This window comes from Hyperolius riggenbachi, chromosome 1 (genome assembly GCF_040937935.1).
Source record: "Hyperolius riggenbachi isolate aHypRig1 chromosome 1, aHypRig1.pri, whole genome shotgun sequence".
NCBI lineage: Eukaryota > Metazoa > Chordata > Amphibia > Anura > Hyperoliidae > Hyperolius > Hyperolius riggenbachi.
Genome location: NC_090646.1, coordinates 682,815,821 through 682,841,453, shown reverse-complemented (window position 1 = coordinate 682,841,453; position 25,633 = coordinate 682,815,821). Strand labels below are relative to the sequence as shown.

General features: G+C 57.6%; 1 protein-coding gene across 1 annotated transcript in view; it reads left to right on the top strand.

Moving 5' to 3' along the window:
* The window catches only part of LOC137544595 (golgin subfamily A member 6-like protein 25), a 41,679-nt gene extending 16,633 nt beyond the window's left edge, over positions 1-25,046 (top strand). Inside the window, exons 4-5 of the mRNA XM_068265695.1 lie at positions 355-634; positions 24,548-25,046. Coding sequence (XP_068121796.1) covers positions 355-634; positions 24,548-25,046 — 779 coding nt within the window. The remainder of the gene's footprint in view (positions 1-354; positions 635-24,547) is intronic.
* Positions 25,047-25,633: the final 587 nt, after the last annotated feature.

Genomic DNA, 25,633 nt, shown 5'->3' with positions numbered 1-25,633 from the left:
GCCTGTTCACAGTACTACGCTGTAACTGATCACATTATTCTAACTCACTGCACATACAATTCTGTGGGCCTGTTCACTGTACTGCGCTGTAACTGATCATGCAATTCTAACTGGCTGCATGCAGGCTTTGTATTAAAGTCTAGGTCCAGTCTAGAGTCCTGGGACATTGGAAAACAATTTTGACGATTGAGCAGAGAGACATCTGATGGTCAACATGTAGATTTGTAGCACTGATATAGTAGCTGGGGTGTAGGTGAAGAGTTTGGGATACGAGGAGCAGCTATAGTAATAATTATAATTGGTTTACTATTATCACTAATTGTCCCTTTGTCATTGTCTGAATACATGTGCTAGTATACCGTATCAACCACCAACATGATGAAACTAGGAAAAGCCTGGAGGAACTGCTGCAGGAACACGGACTGCTAAATTCTACCCTGACCAAAAATATTCTTACGAAAGAGTCCGAGGCTCGGAAGGTTCAGGAAACTCTCCGACAGACACAGATGAGGCTGGACGATACCAGGAAAGATCTTCAGAGAGGTCAGGATGAAGCAAAGACTTCCCAGCGGAGGCTACAGGAGAAGGAGGGGATGGAGGCCACCATGCGTCAACTCAGAGAAGATCTAACCAAGTAAGTCAGGTCTTCTTCTGGGTCTTCAGTTACTATGTAAGTAGTATAGAGATGTATCCACAAAAGGACCATAAACTTACTGTGTAGACACAGCACATTAAGTTTATCGAGTTTAAGCAATTAAAATCGAGAGCTACCAAAGTAGCGTAATTGGCTCTATACATGAAATGTTTACCTTGGTGTTATACAGTAGAAGTGGTTCGGTGGTCCTTGTAGGGACCAAGAGCACCTAAACGAGAAGTAGAGAGAGAGAGACCAGGAGCCCAATAGTGCAGTATTGTTAGATAAAGGGAGGCGAAAGTACGATAGATATGATTATATACTCACAAAGTTGGGTTGCAGTTCCTGAAACCACCGCATAAGCCCGCGTGGAATTCACCATCTCCGCTTGGTGCTCCAGGTCCGGCCAGATACTAGACGGTCACTTCCTGTAGTTCAATACACTTTTTAGAAAACTGTAAAGCTGTTACCTCCCTGTCCCAGTGACCTGCTTGACATGGGGCAACACTCTCCTTGAATGTGATAGTCCTACTCATTTCACAGAGGAAAAAGTAACATTCCACAGTGATCCACCTTGCCAGCAGTAAAGATGTTGGCATCTCCAATACATTTAAGAATGTAAAAAAAGAATGAGGTACGATTTTACAATAGCCAAACACTGACCATGACCAGGCCCAGATTTACCTCACAGGAGCCTATAGGCACAGATGTCCTGGCACCCTAGACTCCGCCCTCCATGCATGCAGGCTCGGATTTACCTCACAGGAGCCTATAGGCCCAGATGTCCTGGCACCCTAGACTCCACCCTCTATGCATGCAGGCCTGGATTTACATCACAGGAGCCTATAGGCACAGATGTCCTGGCACCCTAGACTCCGCCCTCCATGCATGCAGGCTCGGATTTACCTCACAGGAGCCTATAGGCCCAGATGTCCTGGCACCCTAGACTCCACCCTCTATGCATGCAGGCCTGGATTTAAATCACAGGAGCCTATAGGCACAGATGTCCTGGCACCCTAGACTCCGCCCTCCATGCATGCAGGCCCGGATTTACCTTACAGGAGCTTATAGGCACAGATGTCCTGGCACCCTAGCCTCCACCCTCCATGCATGCAGGCCTGGATTTACCTCACAGGAGCCTATAGGCACAGATGTCCTGGCACCCTAGACTCCGCCCTCCATGCATGCAGGCCTGGATTTACATCACAGGAGCCTATAGGCACAGATGTCCTGGCACCCTAGACTCTGCCCTCCATGCATGCAGGCCTGGATTTACATCACAGGAGCCTATAGGCACAGATGTCCTGACACCCTAGACTCCACCCTCCATGAACCTACAAAGCATCATCAAACTGTCCCCGTTGTCACTTCTCCCTTACTTCCCTCTCCTGTCATAGATAGCTACATGTCTGCCTGTAACCAGAAGTATCCTCAATGTTAAGTAACTAGAAGTGTCCCCAAGTATTATGTAGCTAGAATAACCTCAGTATTAAGTAGCTAGAGGTTCCCCTGACTGAAGGGAGATTTTGTCAGTAAAATGCTGAGAGCTGGGTGGGAGAATAACCTCATGTATGCTCTGCTTGGGAATTTTCATTGGGACGGAGTGAGGTAGGCGCTTGGGGAGGGGAGTGAGCCGCTTTTCCACTATTGGGTGCCTGTAGGCATGTGCCTACATTGCCTTATGGGAAATCTGGCCCTGACATTGACCAAATTATTTTTTTCCCTATGTTGCAGTTGGTTATAAAAATTGGATAAATCTGACAGGTGTGACGGGGTCACACTTACCGGCTTTCGTACGCGTTTTCTGCACAGAAAAACTGACTTCAACTGAGAACTCATGTTATTAAATAAGCAAGGTCACACTTTAATGCAGATTTCGCATGCAGAAAAAAAAACTGACATCTTGCGCAATTTGTCAGTTTTCTCTATAAATTACATTAGCTGCTTTAAGTCAGGGGTCACACTTGTCTTTCAGTTTTCTGCAAAGTGTATAAACTGAAAGACAAGTGTGACCCCCGCAGGATAATGGAGAAAAAATGAGCATCCTGGCTGATTACCTTTCACCATCTGCCCATAATGGTTCCTCTGTAACAGAAAGAGAGAAGACATTGCAGGGCTGCATTTTGCCTTTATATCCTGATTAGAAAGGCTAAGGATTCAGAGGGACAGCCCCATTTCTCAGTCACAGGACAGCGCTGTATGAATGGGGCTGGCCCAGGGCCTTCAGCCTGCAGAGGTCCAGCCCCCTTTTAGCTTGTTGCTGTGCTTTTGTTAATACACAAGCAGCGTCAGCGTACTGGGCAGGTGCAGCCATATTCCTGCAGGCGCAGTACAGGCGCTCATACACAAGCAGCATCAGCGTACTGGGCAGGTGCAGCCATACTCCTGCAGGCGCAGTACAGGCGCTCATACACAAGCAGCGTCAGCGTACTGCGCAGGTGCAGCCATATTCCTGCAGGTGCAGTACAGGCGCTCATACACAAGCAGCGTCAGCGTACTGCGCAGGTGCAGCCATATTCCTGCAGGCGCAGTACAGGCGCTCATACACAAGCAGCGTCAGCGTACTGGGCAGGTGCAGCCATACTCCTGCAGGCGCAGTACAGGCGCTCATACACAAGCAGCGTCAGCGTACTGGGCAGGTGCAGCCATACTCCTGCAGGCGCAGTACAGGCGCTCATACACAAGCAGCGTCAGCGTACTGGGCAGGTGCAGCCATACTCCTGCAGGCGCAGTACAGGCGCTCATACACAAGCAGCATCAGCGTACTGGGCAGGTGCAGCCATATTCCTGCAGGCGCAGTACAGGCGCTCATACACAAGCAGCGTCAGCGTACTGGGCAGGTGCAGCCATACTCCTGCAGGCGCAGTACAGGCGCTCATACACAAGCAGCGTCAGCGTACTGGGCAGGTGCAGCCATACTCCTGCAGGCGCAGTACAGGAGCCCATACACAAGCAGCGTCAGCGTACTGGGCAGGTGCAGCCATATTCCTGCAGGCGCAGTACAGGCGCTCATACACAAGCAGCGTCAGCGTACTGGGCAGGTGCAGCCATATTCCTGCAGGCGCAGTACAGGCGCTCATACACAAGCAGCGTCAGCGTACTGGGCAGGTGCAGCCATATTCCTGCAGGCGCAGTACAGGCGCTCATACACAAGCAGCGTCAGCGTACTGGGCAGGTGCAGCCATATTCCTGCAGGCGCAGTACAGGCGCTCATACACAAGCAGCGTCAGCGTACTGGGCAGGTGCAGCCATATTCCTGCAGGCGCAGTACAGGCGCTCATACACAAGCAGCATCAGCGTACTGGGCAGGTGCAGCCATATTCCTGCAGGCGCAGTACAGGCGCTCATACACAAGCAGCGTCAGCGTACTGGGCAGGTGCAGCCATATTCCTGCAGGCGCAGTACAGGCGCTCATACACAAGCAGCATCAGCGTACTGGGCAGGTGCAGCCATATTCCTGCAGGCGCAGTACAGGCGCTCATACACAAGCAGCGTCAGCGTACTGGGCAGGTGCAGCCATATTCCTGCAGGCGCAGTACAGGCACTCATACACAAGCAGCGTCAGCGTACTGGGCAGGTGCAGCCATACTCCTGCAGGCGCAGTACAGGCGCTCATACACAAGCAGCGTCAGCGTACTGCGCAGGTGCAGCCATACTCCTGCAGGCGCAGTACAGGCGCTCATACACAAGCAGCGTCAGCGTACTGGGCAGGTGCAGCCATATTCCTGCAGGCGCAGTACAGGCGCTCATACACAAGCAGCGTCAGCGTACTGGGCAGGTGCAGCCATATTCCTGCAGGCGCAGTACAGGCGCTCATACACAAGCAGCATCAGCGTACTGCGCAGGTGCAGCCATACTCCTGCAGGCGCAGTACAGGCGCTCATACACAAGCAGCGTCAGCGTACTGCGCAGGTGCAGCCATACTCCTGCAGGCGCAGTACAGGCGCTCATACACAAGCAGCGTCAGCGTACTGGGCAGGTGCAGCCATATTCCTGCAGGCGCAGTACAGGCGCTCATACACAAGCAGCGTCAGCGTACTGCGCAGGTGCAGCCATACTCCTGCAGGCGCAGTACAGGCACTCATACACAAGCAGCGTCAGCGTACTGGGCAGGTGCAGCCATATTCCTGCAGGCGCAGTACAGGCGCTCATACACAAGCAGCGTCAGCGTACTGGGCAGGTGCAGCCATACTCCTGCAGGCGCAGTACAGGCGCTCATACACAAGCAGCGTCAGCGTACTGGGCAGGTGCAGCCATACTCCTGCAGGCGCAGTACAGGCGCTCATACACAAGCAGCGTCAGCGTACTGGGCAGGTGCAGCCATACTCCTGCAGGCGCAGTACAGGCGCTCATACACAAGCAGCGTCAGCGTACTGCGCAGGTGCAGCCATACTCCTGCAGGCGCAGTACAGGCGCTCATACACAAGCAGCGTCAGCGTACTGGGCAGGTGCAGCCATACTCCTGCAGGCGCAGTACAGGCGCTCATACACAAGCAGCGTCAGCGTACTGGGCAGGTGCAGCCATATTCCTGCAGGCGCAGTACAGGCGCTCATACACAAGCAGCATCAGCGTACTGCGCAGGTGCAGCCATACTCCTGCAGGCGCAGTACAGGCGCTCATACACAAGCAGCGTCAGCGTACTGGGCAGGTGCAGCCATACTTCTGCAGGCGCAGTACAGGCGCTCATACACAAGCAGCGTCAGCGTACTGGGCAGGTGCAGCCATACTCCTGCAGGCGCAGTACAGGCGCTCATACACAAGCAGCGTCAGCGTACTGCGCAGGTGCAGCCATATTCCTGCAGGCGCAGTACAGGCGCTCATACACAAGCAGCGTCAGCGTACTGGGCAGGTGCAGCCATATTCCTGCAGGCGCAGTACAGGCGCTCATACACAAGCAGCGTCAGCGTACTGGGCAGGTGCAGCCATACTCCTGCAGGCGCAGTACAGGCGCTCATACACAAGCAGCGTCAGCGTACTGGGCAGGTGCAGCCATATTCCTGCAGGCGCAGTACAGGCGCTCATACACAAGCAGCGTCAGCGTACTGGGCAGGTGCAGCCATATTCCTGCAGGCGCAGTACAGGCGCTCATACACAAGCAGCGTCAGCGTACTGGGCAGGTGCAGCCATATTCCTTCAGGCGCAGTACAGGCGCTCATACACAAGCAGCATCAGCGTACTGGGCAGGTGCAGCCATATTCCTGCAGGCGCAGTACAGGCGCTCATACACAAGCAGCGTCAGCGTACTGGGCAGGTGCAGCCATATTCCTGCAGGCGCAGTACAGGCGCTCATACACAAGCAGCATCAGCGTACTGGGCAGGTGCAGCCATATTCCTGCAGGCGCAGTACAGGCGCTCATACACAAGCAGCGTCAGTGTACTGCGCAGGTGCAGCCATACTCCTGCAGGCGCAGTACAGGCGCTCATACACAAGCAGCGTCAGCGTACTGCGCAGGTGCAGCCATATTCCTGCAGGCGCAGTACAGGCGCTCATACACAAGCAGCGTCAGCGTACTGGGCAGGTGCAGCCATATTCCTGCAGGCGCAGTACAGGCGCTCATACACAAGCAGCGTCAGCGTACTGGGCAGGTGCAGCCATACTCCTGCAGGCGCAGTACAGGCGCTCATACACAAGCAGCGTCAGCGTACTGGGCAGGTGCAGCCATATTCCTGCAGGCGCAGTACAGGCGCTCATACACAAGCAGCGTCAGCGTACTGGGCAGGTGCAGCCATACTCCTGCAGGTGCAGTACAGGCGCTCATACACAAGCAGCGTCAGCGTACTGCGCAGGTGCAGCCATATTCCTGCAGGCGCAGTACAGGCGCTCATACACAAGCAGCGTCAGCGTACTGCACAGGTGCAGCCATATTCCTGCAGGCGCAGTACAGGCGCTCATACACAAGCAGCGTCAGCGTACTGCGCAGGTGCAGCCATATTCCTGCAGGCGCAGTACAGGCGCTCATACACAAGCAGCATCAGCGTACTGGGCAGGTGCAGCCATATTCCTGCAGGCGCAGTACAGGCGCTCATACACAAGCAGCGTCAGCGTACTGGGCAGGTGCAGCCATACTCCTGCAGGCGCAGTACAGGCGCTCATACACAAGCAGCGTCAGCGTACTGCGCAGGTGCAGCCATACTCCTGCAGGCGCAGTACAGGCGCTCATACACAAGCAGCGTCAGCGTACTGGGCAGGTGCAGCCATACTCCTGCAGGCGCAGTACAGGCGCTCATACACAAGCAGCGTCAGCGTACTGGGCAGGTGCAGCCATATTCCTGCAGGCGCAGTACAGGCGCTCATACACAAGCAGCGTCAGCGTACTGGGCAGGTGCAGCCATACTCCTGCAGGCGCAGTACAGGCGCTCATACACAAGCAGCGTCAGCGTACTGCGCAGGTGCAGCCATACTCCTGCAGGCGCAGTACAGGCGCTCATACACAAGCAGCGTCAGCGTACTGGGCAGGTGCAGCCATACTCCTGCAGGCGCAGTACAGGCGCTCATACACAAGCAGCGTCAGCGTACTGGGCAGGTGCAGCCATATTCCTGCAGGCGCAGTACAGGCGCTCATACACAAGCAGCATCAGCGTACTGCGCAGGTGCAGCCATACTCCTGCAGGCGCAGTACAGGCGCTCATACACAAGCAGCGTCAGCGTACTGGGCAGGTGCAGCCATACTTCTGCAGGCGCAGTACAGGCGCTCATACACAAGCAGCGTCAGCGTACTGGGCAGGTGCAGCCATACTCCTGCAGGCGCAGTACAGGCGCTCATACACAAGCAGCGTCAGCGTACTGCGCAGGTGCAGCCATATTCCTGCAGGCGCAGTACAGGCTCTCATACACAAGCAGCGTCAGCGTACTGGGCAGGTGCAGCCATATTCCTGCAGGCGCAGTACAGGCGCTCATACACAAGCAGCGTCAGCGTACTGGGCAGGTGCAGCCATATTCCTGCAGGCGCAGTACAGGCGCTCATACACAAGCAGCGTCAGCGTACTGGGCAGGTGCAGCCATATTCCTGCAGGCGCAGTACAGGCGCTCATACACAAGCAGCGTCAGCGTACTGGGCAGGTGCAGCCATACTCCTGCAGGCGCAGTACAGGCGCTCATACACAAGCAGCGTCAGCGTACTGGGCAGGTGCAGCCATATTCCTGCAGGCGCAGTACAGGCGCTCATACACAAGCAGCGTCAGCGTACTGGGCAGGTGCAGCCATATTCCTGCAGGCGCAGTACAGGCGCTCATACACAAGCAGCGTCAGCGTACTGCGCAGGTGCAGCCATACTCCTGCAGGAGCAGTACAGGCGCTCATACACAAGCAGCGTCAGCGTACTGGGCAGGTGCAGCCATACTCCTGCAGGCGCAGTACAGGCGCTCATACACAAGCAGCATCAGTGTACTGGGCAGGTGCAGCCATATTCCTGCAGGCGCAGTACAGGCTCTCATACACAAGCAGCATCAGTGTACTGGGCAGGTGCAGCCATATTCCTGCAGGCGCAGTACAGGCGCTCATACACAAGCAGCGTCAGCGTACTGCGCAGGTGCAGCCATACTCCTGCAGGTGCAGTACAGGCGCTCATACACAAGCAGCGTCAGCGTACTGGGCAGGTGCAGCCATACTCCTGCAGGCGCAGTACAGGCGCTCATACACAAGCAGCGTCAGCGTACTGGGCAGGTGCAGCCATATTCCTTCAGGCGCAGTACAGGCGCTCATACACAAGCAGCATCAGCGTACTGGGCAGGTGCAGCCATATTCCTGCATGCGCAGTACAGGCGCTCATACACAAGCAGCGTCAACGTACTGGGCAGGTGCAGCCATATTCCTGCAGGCGCAGTACAGGCGCTCATACACAAGCAGCGTCAGCGTACTGGGCAGGTGCAGCCATACTCCTGCAGGCGCAGTACAGGCGCTCATACACAAGCAGCGTCAGCGTACTGGGCAGGTGCAGCCATATTCCTGCAGGCGCAGTACAGGCGCTCATACACAAGCAGCGTCAGCGTACTGCGCAGGTGCAGCCATACTCCTGCAGGCGCAGTACAGGCGCTCATACACAAGCAGCGTCAGCGTACTGCGCAGGTGCAGCCATATTCCTGCAGGCGCAGTACAGGCGCTCATACACAAGCAGCGTCAGCGTACTGGGCAGGTGCAGCCATACTCCTGCAGGCGCAGTACAGGCGCTCATACACAAGCAGCGTCAGCGTACTGGGCAGGTGCAGCCATATTCCTGCAGGCGCAGTACAGGCGCTCATACACAAGCAGCGTCAGCGTACTGCGCAGGTGCAGCCATACTCCTGCAGGCGCAGTACAGGCGCTCATACACAAGCAGCGTCAGCGTACTGGGCAGGTGCAGCCATATTCCTGCAGGCGCAGTACAGGCGCTCATACACAAGCAGCGTCAGCGTACTGGGCAGGTGCAGCCATACTCCTGCAGGCGCAGTACAGGCGCTCATACACAAGCAGCGTCAGCGTACTGGGCAGGTGCAGCCATACTCCTGCAGGTGCAGTACAGGCGCTCATACACAAGCAGCGTCAGCGTACTGGGCAGGTGCAGCCATATTCCTGCAGGCGCAGTACAGGCGCTCATACACAAGCAGCGTCAGCGTACTGGGCAGGTGCAGCCATACTCCTGCAGGCGCAGTACAGGCGCTCATACACAAGCAGCGTCAGCGTACTGGGCAGGTGCAGCCATACTCCTGCAGGCGCAGTACAGGCGCTCATACACAAGCAGCGTCAGTGTACTGGGCAGGTGCAGCCATACTCCTGCAGGTGCAGTACAGGCGCTCATACACAAGCAGCGTCAGCGTACTGCGCAGGTGCAGCCATATTCCTGCAGGCGCAGTACAGGCGCTCGTACACAAGCAGCGTCAGCGTACTGCGCAGGTGCAGCCATATTCCTGCAGGCGCAGTACAGGCGCTCATACACAAGCAGCATCAGCGTACTGCGCAGGTGCAGCCATACTCCTGCAGGCGCAGTACAGGTGCTCATACACAAGCAGCGTCAGCGTACTGCGCAGGTGCAGCCATATTCCTGCAGGCGCAGTACAGGCGCTCATACACAAGCAGCGTCAGCGTACTGGGCAGGTGCAGCCATATTCCTGCAGGCGCAGTACAGGCGCTCATACACAAGCAGCGTCAGCGTACTGGGCAGGTGCAGCCATACTCCTGCAGGCGCAGTACAGGCGCTCATACACAAGCAGCGTCAGCGTACTGGGCAGGTGCAGCCATACTCCTGCAGGCGCAGTACAGGCGCTCATACACAAGCAGCGTCAGCGTACTGCGCAGGTGCAGCCATACTCCTGCAGGCGCAGTACAGGCGCTCATACACAAGCAGCGTCAGCGTACTGGGCAGGTGCAGCCATACTCCTGCAGGCGCAGTACAGGCGCTCATACACAAGCAGCGTCAGCGTACTGGGCAGGTGCAGCCATACTCCTGCAGGCGCAGTACAGGCGCTCATACACAAGCAGCGTCAGCGTACTGCGCAGGTGCAGCCATATTCCTGCAGGCGCAGTACAGGCGCTCATACACAAGCAGCGTCAGCGTACTGGGCAGGTGCAGCCATATTCCTGCAGACGCAGTACAGGCGCTCATACACAAGCAGCATCAGTGTACTGGGCAGGTGCAGCCATATTCCTGCAGGCGCAGTACAGGCGCTCATACACAAGCAGCGTCAGCGTACTGGGCAGGTGCAGCCATATTCCTGCAGGCGCAGTACAGGCGCTCATACACAAGCAGCGTCAGCGTACTGGGCAGGTGCAGCCATATTCCTGCAGGCGCAGTACAGGCGCTCATACACAAGCAGCGTCAGCGTACTGTGCAGGTGCAGCCATATTCCTGCAGGTGCAGTACAGGCGCTCATACACAAGCAGCGTCAGCGTACTGGGCAGGTGCAGCCATACTCCTGCAGGCGCAGTACAGGCGCTCATACACAAGCAGCGTCAGCGTACTGGGCAGGTGCAGCCATACTCCTGCAGGCGCAGTACAGGCGCTCATACACAAGCAGCGTCAGCGTACTGGGCAGGTGCAGCCATACTCCTGCAGGCGCAGTACAGGCGCTCATACACAAGCAGCGTCAGCGTACTGGGCAGGTGCAGCCATATTCCTGCAGGCGCAGTACAGGCGCTCATACACAAGCAGCGTCAGCGTACTGGGCAGGTGCAGCCATACTCCTGCAGGCGCAGTACAGGCGCTCATACACAAGCAGCGTCAGCGTACTGCGCAGGTGCAGCCATACTCCTGCAGGCGCAGTACAGGCGCTCATACACAAGCAGCGTCAGCGTACTGGGCAGGTGCAGCCATATTCCTGCAGGCGCAGTACAGGCGCTCATACACAAGCAGCGTCAGCGTACTGGGCAGGTGCAGCCATATTCCTGCAGGCGCAGTACAGGCGCTCATACACAAGCAGCGTCAGCGTACTGGGCAGGTGCAGCCATATTCCTGCAGGCGCAGTACAGGCGCTCATACACAAGCAGCGTCAGCGTACTGCGCAGGTGCAGCCATACTCCTGCAGGCGCAGTACAGGCGCTCATACACAAGCAGCGTCAGCGTACTGGGCAGGTGCAGCCATATTCCTGCAGGCGCAGTACAGGCGCTCATACACAAGCAGCGTCAGCGTACTGCGCAGGTGCAGCCATACTCCTGCAGGCGCAGTACAGGCGCTCATACACAAGCAGCGTCAGCGTACTGGGCAGGTGCAGCCATATTCCTGCAGGCGCAGTACAGGCGCTCATACACAAGCAGCATCAGTGTACTGGGCAAGTGCAGCCATATTCCTGCAGGCGCAGTACAGGCGCTCATACACAAGCAGCGTCAGCGTACTGGGCAGGTGCAGCCATATTCCTGCAGGCGCAGTACAGGCGCTCATACACAAGCAGCGTCAGCGTACTGGGCAGGTGCAGCCATACTCCTGCAGGCGCAGTACAGGCGCTCATACACAAGCAGCGTCAGCGTACTGCGCAGGTGCAGCCATACTCCTGCAGGCGCAGTACAGGCGCTCATACACAAGCAGCGTCAGCGTACTGGGCAGGTGCAGCCATACTCCTGCAGGCGCAGTACAGGCGCTCATACACAAGCAGCATCAGTGTACTGGGCAGGTGCAGCCATATTCCTGCAGGCGCAGTACAGGCGCTCATACACAAGCAGCGTCAGCGTACTGGGCAGGTGCAGCCATATTCCTACAGGCGCAGTACAGGCGCTCATACACAAGCAGCGTCAGCGTACTGCGCAGGTGCAGCCATATTCCTGCAGGCGCAGTACAGGCGCTCATACACAAGCAGCGTCAGCGTACTGGGCAGGTGCAGCCATACTCCTGCAGGCGCAGTACAGGCGCTCATACACAAGCAGCGTCAGCGTACTGGGCAGGTGCAGCCATATTCCTGCAGGCGCAGTACAGGCGCTCATACACAAGCAGCGTCAGCGTACTGCGCAGGTGCAGCCATACTCCTGCAGGCGCAGTACAGGCGCTCATACACAAGCAGCGTCAGCGTACTGGGCAGGTGCAGCCATATTCCTGCAGGCGCAGTACAGGCGCTCATACACAAGCAGCGTCAGCGTACTGCGCAGGTGCAGCCATACTCCTGCAGGCGCAGTACAGGCGCTCATACACAAGCAGCATCAGTGTACTGGGCAGGTGCAGCCATATTCCTGCAGGCGCAGTACAGGCGCTCATACACAAGCAGCGTCAGCGTACTGGGCAGGTGCAGCCATATTCCTGCAGGCGCAGTACAGGCGCTCATACACAAGCAGCGTCAGCGTACTGGGCAGGTGCAGCCATACTTCTGCAGGCGCAGTACAGGCGCTCATACACAAGCAGCGTCAGCGTACTGGGCAGGTGCAGCCATATTCCTGCAGGCGCAGTACAGGCGCTCATACACAAGCAGCGTCAGCGTACTGCGCAGGTGCAGCCATACTCCTGCAGGCGCAGTACAGGCGCTCATACACAAGCAGCGTCAGCGTACTGCGCAGGTGCAGCCATACTCCTGCAGGCGCAGTACAGGCGCTCATACACAAGCAGCGTCAGCGTACTGCGCAGGTGCAGCCATACTCCTGCAGGCGCAGTACAGGCGCTCATACACAAGCAGCGTCAGCGTACTGGGCAGGTGCAGCCATACTCCTGCAGGCGCAGTACAGGCGCTCATACACAAGCAGCGTCAGCGTACTGCGCAGGTGCAGCCATACTCCTGCAGGCGCAGTACAGGCGCTCATACACAAGCAGCGTCAGCGTACTGCGCAGGTGCAGCCATATTCCTGCAGGCGCAGTACAGGCGCTCATACACAAGCAGCGTCAGCGTACTGGGCAGGTGCAGCCATATTCCTGCAGGCGCAGTACAGGCGCTCATACACAAGCAGCGTCAGCGTACTGGGCAGGTGCAGCCATATTCCTGCAGGCGCAGTACAGGCGCTCATACACAAGCAGCGTCAGCGTACTGGGCAGGTGCAGCCATATTCCTGCAGGCGCAGTACAGGCGCTCATACACAAGCAGCGTCAGCGTACTGCGCAGGTGCAGCCATACTCCTGCAGGCGCAGTACAGGCGCTCATACACAAGCAGCGTCAGCGTACTGGGCAGGTGCAGCCATACTCCTGCAGGCGCAGTACAGGCGCTCATACACAAGCAGCGTCAGCGTACTGGGCAGGTGCAGCCATATTCCTGCAGGCGCAGTACAGGCTCTCATACACAAGCAGCATCAGTGTACTGGGCAGGTGCAGCCATACTCCTGCAGGCGCAGTACAGGCGCTCATACACAAGCAGCGTCAGCGTACTGGGCAGGTGCAGCCATACTCCTGCAGGCGCAGTACAGGCGTTCTTACACAAGCAGCGTCAGCGTACTGGGCAGGTGCAGCCATACTCCTGCAGGCGCAGTACAGGCGCTCATACACAAGCAGCGTCAGTGTACTGGGCAGGTGCAGCCATACTCCTGCAGGCGCAGTACAGGCTCTCATACACAAGCAGCGTCAGCGTACTGCGCAGGTGCAGCCATATTCCTGCAGGCGCAGTACAGGCGCTCATACACAAGCAGCGTCAGCGTGCTGCGCAGGTGCAGCCATATTCCTGCAGGCGCAGTACAGGCTCTCATGCACAAGCAGCGTCAGCGTACTGCGCAGGTGCAGCCATATTCCTGCAGGTGCAGTACAGGCGCTCATACACAAGCAGCATCAGCGTACTGGGCAGGTGCAGCCATACTCCTGCAGGCGCAGTACAGGCGCTCATACACAAGCAGCGTCAGCGTACTGCGCAGGTGCAGCCATATTCCTGCAGGCGCAGTACAGGCGCTCATACACAAGCAGCGTCAGCGTACTGGGCAGGTGCAGCCATATTCCTGCAGGCGCAGTACAGGCTCTCATACACAAGCAGGGTCAGTGTACTGGGCAGGTGCAGCCATATTCCTGCAGGCGCAGTACAGGCGCTCATACACAAGCAGCGTCAGCGTACTGCGCAGGTGCAGCCATATTCCTGCAGGCGCAGTACAGGCGCTCATACACAAGCAGCGTCAGCGTACTGGGCAGGTGCAGCCATATTCCTGCAGGCGCAGTACAGGCGCTCATACACAAGCAGCGTCAGCGTACTGCGCAGGTGCAGCCATATTCCTGCAGGCGCAGTACAGGCGCTCATACACAAGCAGCATCAGCGTACTGCGCAGGTGCAGCCATACTCCTGCAGGCGCAGTACAGGCGCTCCTACACAAGCCGCGTCAGCGTACTGGGCAGGTGCAGCCATATTCCTGCAGGCGCAGTACAGGCGCTCATACACAAGCAGCGTCAGCGTACTGGGCAGGTGCAGCCATACTCCTGCAGGCGCAGTACAGGCGCTCATACACAAGCAGCGTCAGCGTACTGGGCAGGTGCAGCCATATTCCTGCAGGTGCAGTACAGGCGCTCATACACAAGCAGCATCAGCGTACTGCGCAGGTGCAGCCATACTCCTGCAGGCGCAGTACAGGCGCTCATACACAAGCAGCGTCAGCGTACTGGGCAGGTGCAGCCATATTCCTGCAGGCGCAGTACAGGCGCTCATACACAAGCAGCGTCAGCGTACTGCGCAGGTGCAGCCATACTCCTGCAGGCGCAGTACAGGCGCTCATACACAAGCAGCGTCAGCGTACTGGGCAGGTGCAGCCATATTCCTGCAGGCGCAGTACAGGCGCTCATACACAAGCAGCGTCAGCGTACTGGGCAGGTGCAGCCATATTCCTGCAGGCGCAGTACAGGCGCTCATACACAAGCAGAGTCAGCGTACTGCGCAGGTGCAGCCATACTCCTGCAGGCGCAGTACAGGCGCTCATACACAAGCAGCGTCAGCGTACTGGGCAGGTGCAGCCATATTCCTGCAGGCGCAGTACAGGCGCTCATACACAAGCAGCGTCAGCGTACTGCGCAGGTGCAGCCATACTCCTGCAGGCGCAGTACAGGCACTCATACACAAGCAGCGTCAGCGTACTGGGCAGGTGCAGCCATATTCCTGCAGGCGCAGTACAGGCGCTCATACACAAGCAGCATCAGCGTACTGCGCAGGTGCAGCCATATTCCTGCAGGCGCAGTACAGGCGCTCATACACAAGCAGCGTCAGCGTACTGGGCAGGTGCAGCCATATTCCTGCAGGCGCAGTACAGGCTCTCATACACAAGCAGCGTCAGCGTACTGGGCAGGTGCAGCCATATTCCTGCAGGCGCAGTACAGGCGCTCATACACAAGCAGCGTCAGCGTACTGGGCAGGTGCAGCCATACTCCTGCAGGCGCAGTACAGGCACTCATACACAAGCAGCGTCAGCGTACTGGGCAGGTGCAGCCATACTCCTGCAGGCGCAGTACAGGCACTCATACACAAGCAGCGTCAGCGTACTGGGCAGGTGCAGCCATATTCCTGCAGGCGCAGTACAGGTGCTCATACACAAGCAGCGTCAGCGTACTGGGCAGGTGCAGCCATACTCCTGCAGGCGCAGTACAGGCGCTCATACACAAGCAGCATCAGCGTACTGGGCAGGTGCAGCCATATTCCTGCAGGCGCAGTACAGGCGCTCATACACAAGCAGCGTCAGCGTACTGGGCAGGTGCAGCCATACTCCTGCAGGCGCAGTACAGGCACTCATACACAAGCAGCGTCAGCGTACTGGGCAGGTGCAGCCATATTCCTGCAGGCGCAGTACAGGCGCTCATACACAAGCAGCGTCAGCGTACTGGGCAGGTGCAGCCATATTCCTGCAGGCGCAGTACAGGCGCTCATACACAAGCAGCGTCAGCGTACTGGGCAGGTGCAGCCATATTCCTGCAGGCGCAGTACAGGCGCTCATACACAAGCAGCGTCAGCGTACTGGGCAGGTGCAGCCATACTCCTGCAGGCGCAGTACAGGCGCTCATACACAAGCAGCGTCAGCGTACTGGGCAGGTGCAGCCATATTCCTGCAGGCGCAGTATAGGCGCTCATACACAAGCAGCGTCAGCGTACTGGGCAGGTGCAGCCATACTCCTGCAGGCGCAGTACAGGCGCTCATACACAAGCAGCGTCAGCGTACTGGGCAGGTGCAGCCATACTCCTGCAGGCGCAGTACAGGCACTCATACACAAGCAGCGTCAGCGTACTGGGCAGGTGCAGCCATATTCCTGCAGGCGCAGTACAGGCGCTCATACACAAGCAGCGTCAGCGTACTGGGCAGGTGCAGCCATACTCCTGCAGGCGCAGTACAGGCACTCATACACAAGCAGCGTCAGCGTACTGGGCAGGTGCAGCCATATTCCTGCAGGCGCAGTACAGGCGCTCATACACAAGCAGCGTCAGCGTACTGGGCAGGTGCAGCCATACTCCTGCAGGCGCAGTACAGGCGCTCATACACAAGCAGCGTCAGCGTACTGCGCAGGTGCAGCCATACTCCTGCAGGCGCAGTACAGGCACTCATACACAAGCAGCGTCAGCGTACTGGGCAGGTGCAGCCATATTCCTGCAGGCGCAGTACAGGCGCTCATACACAAGCAGCATCAGCGTACTGCGCAGGTGCAGCCATATTCCTGCAGGCGCAGTACAGGCGCTCATACACAAGCAGCGTCAGCGTACTGGGCAGGTGCAGCCATATTCCTGCAGGCGCAGTACAGGCTCTCATACACAAGCAGCGTCAGCGTACTGGGCAGGTGCAGCCATATTCCTGCAGGCGCAGTACAGGCGCTCATACACAAGCAGCGTCAGCGTACTGGGCAGGTGCAGCCATACTCCTGCAGGCGCAGTACAGGCACTCATACACAAGCAGCGTCAGCGTACTGGGCAGGTGCAGCCATACTCCTGCAGGCGCAGTACAGGCACTCATACACAAGCAGCGTCAGCGTACTGGGCAGGTGCAGCCATATTCCTGCAGGCGCAGTACAGGTGCTCATACACAAGCAGCGTCAGCGTACTGGGCAGGTGCAGCCATACTCCTGCAGGCGCAGTACAGGCGCTCATACACAAGCAGCATCAGCGTACTGGGCAGGTGCAGCCATATTCCTGCAGGCGCAGTACAGGCGCTCATACACAAGCAGCGTCAGCGTACTGGGCAGGTGCAGCCATACTCCTGCAGGCGCAGTACAGGCACTCATACACAAGCAGCGTCAGCGTACTGGGCAGGTGCAGCCATATTCCTGCAGGCGCAGTACAGGCGCTCATACACAAGCAGCGTCAGCGTACTGGGCAGGTGCAGCCATATTCCTGCAGGCGCAGTACAGGCGCTCATACACAAGCAGCGTCAGCGTACTGGGCAGGTGCAGCCATATTCCTGCAGGCGCAGTACAGGCGCTCATACACAAGCAGCGTCAGCGTACTGGGCAGGTGCAGCCATACTCCTGCAGGCGCAGTACAGGCGCTCATACACAAGCAGCGTCAGCGTACTGGGCAGGTGCAGCCATATTCCTGCAGGCGCAGTATAGGCGCTCATACACAAGCAGCGTCAGCGTACTGGGCAGGTGCAGCCATACTCCTGCAGGCGCAGTACAGGCGCTCATACACAAGCAGCGTCAGCGTACTGGGCAGGTGCAGCCATACTCCTGCAGGCGCAGTACAGGCACTCATACACAAGCAGCGTCAGCGTACTGGGCAGGTGCAGCCATATTCCTGCAGGCGCAGTACAGGCGCTCATACACAAGCAGCGTCAGCGTACTGGGCAGGTGCAGCCATACTCCTGCAGGCGCAGTACAGGCACTCATACACAAGCAGCGTCAGCGTACTGGGCAGGTGCAGCCATATTCCTGCAGGCGCAGTACAGGCGCTCATACACAAGCAGCGTCAGCGTACTGGGCAGGTGCAGCCATACTCCTGCAGGCGCAGTACAGGCGCTCATACACAAGCAGCGTCAGCGTACTGGGCAGGTGCAGCCATATTCCTGCAGGCGCAGTACAGGCGCTCATACACAAGCAGCATCAGCGTACTGCGCAGGTGCAGCCATACTCCTGCAGGCGCAGTACAGGCGCTCATACACAAGCAGCGTCAGCGTACTGGGCAGGTGCAGCCATATTCCTGCAGGCGCAGTACAGGCGCTCATACACAAGCAGCATCAGCGTACTGGGCAGGTGCAGCCATATTCCTGCAGGCGCAGTACAGGCGCTCATACACAAGCAGCATCAGCGTACTGCGCAGGTGCAGCCATACTCCTGCAGGCGCAGTACAGGCGCTCATACACAAGCAGCGTCAGCGTACTGGGCAGGTGCAGCCATATTCCTGCAGGCGCAGTACAGGCGCTCATACACAAGCAGCATCAGCGTACTGGGCAGGTGCAGCCATATTCCTGCAGGCGCAGTACAGGCGCTCATACACAAGCAGCGTCAGCGTACTGGGCAGGTGCAGCCATATTCCTGCAGGCGCAGTACAGGCGCTCATACACAAGCAGCGTCAGCGTACTGGGCAGGTGCAGCCATACTCCTGCAGGCGCAGTACAGGCACTCATACACAAGCAGCGTCAGCGTACTGGGCAGGTGCAGCCATACTCCTGCAGGCGCAGTACAGGCGCTCATACACAAGCAGCATCAGCGTACTGCGCAGGTGCAGCCATACTCCTGCAGGCGCAGTACAGGCGCTCATACACAAGCAGCATCAGTGTACTGGGCAGGTGCAGCCATATTCCTGCAGGCGCAGTACAGGCTCTCATACGCAAGCAGCGTCAGCGTACTGCGCAGGTGCAGCCATATTCCTGCAGGCGCAGTACAGGCGCTCATACACAAGCAGCGTCAGTGTACTGGGCAGGTGCAGCCATATTCCTGCAGGCGCAGTACAGGCGCTCATACACAAGCAGCGTCAGCGTACTGGGCAGGTGCAGCCATATTCCTGCAGGCGCAGTACAGGCTCTCATACACAAGCAGCGTCAGCGTACTGGGCAGGTGCAGCCATATTCCTGCAGGCGCAGTACAGGCGCTCATACACAAGCAGCATCAGCGTACTGCGCAGGTGCAGCCATATTCCTGCAGGCGCAGTACAGGCGCTCATACACAAGCAGCGTCAGCGTACTGGGCAGGTGCAGCCATATTCCTGCAGGCGCAGTACAGGCTCTCATACACAAGCAGCGTCAGCGTACTGGGCAGGTGCAGCCATATTCCTGCAGGCGCAGTACAGGCGCTCATACACAAGCAGCATCAGCGTACTGCGCAGGTGCAGCCATATTCCTGCAGGCGCAGTACAGGCGCTCATACACAAGCAGCGTCAGCGTACTGGGCAGGTGCAGCCATATTCCTGCAGGCGCAGTACAGGCACTCATACACAAGCAGCGTCAGCGTACTGGGCAGGTGCAGCCATATTCCTGCAGGCGCAGTACAGGCGCTCATACACAAGCAGCGTCAGCGTACTGGGCAGGTGCAGCCATACTCCTGCAGGCGCAGTACAGGCACTCATACACAAGCAGCGTCAGCGTACTGGGCAGGTGCAGCCATACTCCTGCAGGCGCAGTACAGGCACTCATACACAAGCAGCGTCAGCGTACTGGGCAGGTGCAGCCATACTCCTGCAGGCGCAGTACAGGCGCTCATACACAAGCTGCGTCAGCGTACTGGGCATGTGCAGCCATATTCCTGCAGGCGCAGTACAGGCACTCATACACAAGCAGCGTCAGCGTACTGGGCAGGTGCAGCCATACTCCTGCAGGCGCAGTACAGGCGCTCATACACAAGCAGCGTCAGCGTACTGGGCAGGTGCAGCCATACTCCTGCAGGCGCAGTACAGGCTCTCATACACAAGCAGCGTCAGCGTACTGGGCAGGTGCAGCCATATTCCTGCAGGCGCAGTACAGGCGCTCATACACAAGCAGCGTCAGCGTACTGCGCAGGTGCAGCCATACTCCTGCAGGCGCAGTACAGGTGCTCATACACAAGCAGCGTCAGCGTACTGGGCAGGTGCAGCCATATTCCTGCAGGCGCAGTACAGGTGCTCATACACAAGCAGCGTCAGCGTACTGGGCAGGTGCAGCCATATTCCTGCAGGCGCAGTACAGGTGCTCATACACAAGCAGCGTCAGCGTACTGGGCAGGTGCAGCCATACTCCTGCAGGCGCAGTACAGGCGTTCTTACACAAGCAGCGTCAGCGTACTGGGCATGTGCAGCCATATTCCTGCAGGCGCAGTACAGGCGCTCATACACGGCTGGGAACACGGTCATGACTACAGATCTGTATGTGTCCAGAGAGTCCACAAGTGGCAGCAGGAAGCGTCTGGACCATCTTTACCTAGGTAAGTAATAAGTATCTACATGTTTCATTTTCATTCGCCTCTGGTTCACTTTAAGAGGGAACACTGGCTTTCACAGCCACGCTGTCAGTCTCCATATGTATCTGTATTTAACTAAAAGATTCAAATCATGACATTTACAATATGTAGTTAAAAATGTTGTGTAATGAATAGTACATAGGAATTAAGTATGTTTTTGTCCATGTAGTCTATAGGGAAGCTTCTTAGTGAGCTGCAATCTGTGCCTCTCTCCCCCGGCTACAGATATTATACCATTAACTGCTAGAAAGATGCCCCACCCCGGATTCCACGCAGAGTGGAGGCGTCACGGCAACAAGCTCACTTTGCCTGTAGAGGGAATGTGATTTTAAAGGAGTACTGTAAGGGGGAAAAAAAAGTTTAACTTACCTGATGCTCTAACAGCCCCCCGCACATGTCCTGTGCCCGCGCCGGGACAAAACGATCCCCTCACTGTGGCTCACTTCCAGTTTTTGTGGCTTTAATGTGGCAGTGAGCCATAACGGGGGACCGCAGGATCAGTTTGTCCCGGTGCAGGCACAGGACGTCTGCAGGGGGCCGAAAGATCGTTTTGTCCCGGCGCAGGCACAGGATGTCTGCAGGGGCCGAAAGATCGTTTTGTCCCGGCGCAGGCACAGGATGTCTGCAGGGGGCTGGAGGATCGTTTTGTCCCGGCGCAGGCACAGGACGTCTGCAGGGGCCGGAGGATCGTTTTGTTCCAGTGCAGGCACAGGACGTCTGCAGGGGGCTGGAGGATCGTTTTGTCCCGGCGCAGGCACAGGACGTCTGCAGGGGGCTGGAGGATCGTTTTGTCCCGGCGCAGGCACAGGATGTCTGCAGGGGGCTGGAGGATCGTTTTGTCCCGGCGCAGGCACAGGACGTCTGCAGGGGCTGGAGGATCATTTTGTCCCAGCGTGGGCACAGGATGTCTGCAGGGGGCCAAAAGATCGTTTTGTCCCGGCGCAGGCACAGGACGTCTGCAGGGGGCTGGAGGATCGTTTTGTCCCAGCGCAGGCACAGGACGTCTGCAGGGGGCCGGAGGATCGTTTTGTTCCAGTGCAGGCACAGGACGTCTGCAGGGGGCCGGAGGATCGTTTTGTCCCGGCACAGGCACAGGACGTCTGCAGGGGGCCGGAGGATTGTTTTGTTCCAGCGTGGGCACAGGATGTCTGCAGGGGACCGGAGGATCGTTTTGTCCCCGCGCAGGCACAGGACGTCTGCAGGGGGCTGGAGGATCGTTTTGTTCCAGTGCAGGCACAGGACGTCTGCAGGGGGCTGGAGGATCGTTTTGTCCCAGCGCAGGCACAGGACGTCTGCAGGGGGCCGGAGGATCGTTTTGTCCCGGGGCGGGCACAGGAAGTCTGCAGGGGGCCGGAGGATCGTTTTGTCCCGGGGCGGGCACAGGAAGTCTGCAGGGGGCAGGAGGATCGTTTTGTTCCAGTGCAGGCACAGGACGTCTGCAGGGGGCTGGAGGATCGTTTTGTCCCAGCGCAGGTACAGGAAGTCTGCAGGGGGCCGGAGGATCGTTTTGTCCCGGGGCGGGCACAGGAAGTCTGCAGGGGGCCGGAGGATCGTTTTGTTCCAGTGCAGGCACAGGACGTCTGCAGGGGGCTGGAGGATCGTTTTGTCCCGGCGCGGGCACAGGACGTCTGCAGGGGGCTGGAGGATCGTTTTGTCCCGGCGCGGGCACAGGACGTCTGCAGGGGGCTGGAGGATCGTTTTGTCCCGGCGCGGGCACAGGACGTCTGCAGGGGGCAGGAGGATTGTTTTGTCCCGGCGCGGGCACAGGACGTCTGCAGGGGGCTGGAGGATCGTTTTGTCCCAGCACAGGCACAGGACGTCTGCAGGGGGCTGGAGGATCGTTTTGTTCCAGTGCAGGCACAGGACGTCTGCGGGGGGCTGGAGGATCGTTTTGTCCCAGCGCAGGCACAGGACGTCTGCAGGGGGCCGGAAGATCGCTTTGTCCCAGCGCAGGCACAGGACGTCTGCAGGGGGCCGGAGGATCGTTTTGTCCCGGGGCGGGCACAGGAAGTCTGCAGGGGGCAGGAGGATTGTTTTGTCCCGGCGCGGGCACAGGAAGTCTGCAGGGAGCTGGAGGATACTTTTGTCCCGGCGCAGGCACAGGATGTCTGCAGGGGGCTGGAGGATCGTTTTGTCCCAGCGTGGGCACAGGACGTCTGCAGGGGGCCGGAAGATTGTTTTGTCCCAGCGCAGGCACAGGACGTCTGCAGGGGGCCGGAGGATCGTTTTGTCCCGGGGCGGGCACAGGAAGTCTGCAGGGGGCCGGAGGATCGTTTTGTCCCAGCGTGGGTACAGGACGTCTGCAGGGGGCCGGAGGATCGTTTTGTCCCGGCACAGGCACAGGACGTCTGCAGGGGGCCGGAAGATTATTTTGTCCCAGCGCAGGCACAGGAAGTCTGCAGGGAGCTGGAGGATAGTTTTGTCCCGGCGCAGGCACAGGACGTTTGCAGGGGGCTGGAGGATCGTTTTGTCCCAGCGTGGGCACAGTACGTCTGCAGGGGGCCCGGAAGATCGTTTTGTCCCAGCACAGGCACAGGACGTCTGCAGGGGGCTGGAGGATCTTTTTGTCCCAGCGCAGGCACAGGACGTCTGCAGGGGGCCGGAGGATCGTTTTGTCCCAGCGTGGGCACAGGACGTCTGTGGGGGGCCGGAGGATCGTTTTGTTCAGGCGCAGGCACAGGACGTCTGCAGCGCAGGCACAGGACGTCTGCGGGGGGCCGGAGGATCGTTTTGTTCAGGCGCAGGCACAGGACGTCTGCAGCGCAGGCACGGGACGTCTGCAGGGGGCCGGAGGATCATTTTGTCCCGTTGCAGGCACAGGATGTCTGCAGGGGGCCAGAGGATCGTTTTGTCCCAGCGTGGGCACAGGACGTCTGCAGGGGGCCGGAGGATCGTTTTGTCCCAGCGCAGGCACAGGATGTCTGTGGGGGGCCGGAGGAACGTTTTGTCTTGGCGCAGGCACAGGACGTCTGCAGGGGGCCGGAGGATCGTTTTGTCCCAGCGCAGGCACAGGACGTCTGCGGGGGGCCGGAGGATCATTTTGTCCCGTTGCAGGCAAAGGATGTCTGCAGGGGGCCAGAGGATCGTTTTGTCCCAGCGTGGGCACAGGACGTCTGCAGGGGGCCGGAGGAGCGTTTTGTCCCAGCGTAGGCACAGGATGTCTGTGGGGGGCCGGAGGAACGTTTTGTCTTGGCGCAGGCACAGGACAATTGCAGGGGGCCGGAGGATTGTTTTGTCCCGGCCCAGGATGTCTGCGGGGGGCCTGAGGGTACAGTACTCCTTTAAAATAGACTTGAGATGAAGGAAAAAGTTGAGTTCTTCCAGCTCCCTGTAGTCTGTTAGGCCCCTCAGTGTCCTCCTGGTCACCTCTGTTGTTGTGCTGTAAAGTCTTTGACCTAGCCATATTGCACATGTGTGACCCCGGCCACGTGCTTACACTATCGCCCTCCGATAGCTGGTAGCCTCCTGCACATGCGCTTTGCAAGCCTTAAAGAGAACCAGAGAGGTTCAATTGGGTGGGAGCATTCTACACCCGCACAGTTAGTTAAAGGAAACCAGAGAGGAATAATTAAAAGTTATTTATACATACCTGGGGCTTCCCGCAGCTGCAGAAACCCTAATCGCTCCCACACCGCAGTCCTCAGCTTCCTCCGTTCGCCAGTGCGGGTCCCGTCACTTCAGCCCGACTGGCCAGTTGATCGTAGCTGAAGTGCGCTCCTTGCGTACCTCTCCAGCGGCCGCTGGAGAGATAGGCAAACAGCGCACTTCACTGGCGTAGGCTGGCCACACCCCCTGGAAGGACGGAACCCGCACTGCGGCGTGGGAGCGATTAGGGTTTCTGCAGCTGCGGGAAGCCCCAGGTATGTATAAATAACTTTTAATTATTCCTCTCTGGTTTCCTTTAACTAACTGTGCGGGTGTAGAATGCTCCCACCCAAGGAAAAGCAATTGAGTAGTCCTGTAGGTTGGCACCATACATGTGCAGTAGTCCTTTACTCAGCCAGTCATAGACATTAATAGGGGTGATGGATGAACAACGAGAGCCGAGAGGACATCAAGAGACTATGTGGGGCTTGAAGAAGCCCCAGGTATGTACAACTCAACAGCAAATGATGAACTTTGGAAAGTCACACAAGAAGGTGTTTGAAGGCAATCGTGATGCTAGCTGAAAATGCCTTTTTATTTGTAAATATGACATAGTTTCTTTTAACTCTAACTGCAGATGTAAAGGTGATCAGAACTGGGCCACCAGCAAGGCTGAACAAAGTGTTGCTACATTGAGAGGTTCTCTTGCTAGATCAGAAGCAAGTCTAAAGACCAAGACTGAGACTCTGTCAGCAAAGGAGAAAGAAATATCTAGCATGAAGAAGACAATTCAACAAACCGAAGATCGCCTACGATGGAATCAGCAGCAGCTGCAGAACCTGAAGGAGAGTCAGTCTAAGACAGAGGCAGAACTCTCTGAGATGAGGAACTCAATGCAGCAGGTCCAAGATGAGTTACTGGAGAGTCAGCGGACTTCACAACTGCAGCTGAAGAAGCTGAGCGATGCAGAGCAATGCTTCCTCAACAGCTGTGAGTGTGGGGTGTCCAGAGTCCTGCTGCGGGGATGGGGGACATGTGCTCACAATACCACGTGCAGCCCCGGTTCTATGGGCGTGCAAAGCATGCAATCGCACAGGGCGGTGGATTGGACGGCAGGAGGGGGAGCGCAGGTATAGCAGTTATAACTCACCTTCTTTCAGCCGATCCCCAGCAGCTTCAATCTCTTTCCTCTCCCGGTGTCCGTCGCATGGTAACAGCGCCCTCTGTGATGACGTGACCGCATGTCATCACGGGGGGGTGTTACCAATGAGACAGATGCCAGAAAGGAAGGGCTATTGAGGCTGTGCGGGACCGGCGGAAGGAAGGTGAGTTATAACTACTATGCCCGCTCCCACAGCCACTGCATAACACCTACATATCTAACCTATACTTCATGCACCTACCTATCTAACCTATACTGCAGGCACCTACCTATCTAACCTATACTGCAGGCACCTACCTATCTAGCCTATACTGTAGGCACCTACCTATCTAACCTATACTGTGGGCACCAACCTATCTAGCCTATACTGCGGGTACCTACCTATCTAACCTATACTGCAGGCACCTGACTATCTAACCTATACTGCAGGCATCTATCTACCTAACTAACCTATACGGTGGGCACCTACCTATCTAACCTATACTGTGGGCACCTTCCTATCTAACCTATACTTGGTGCACCTACCCATCTAACCCATACTGGTGGAAACAATACAGGCTA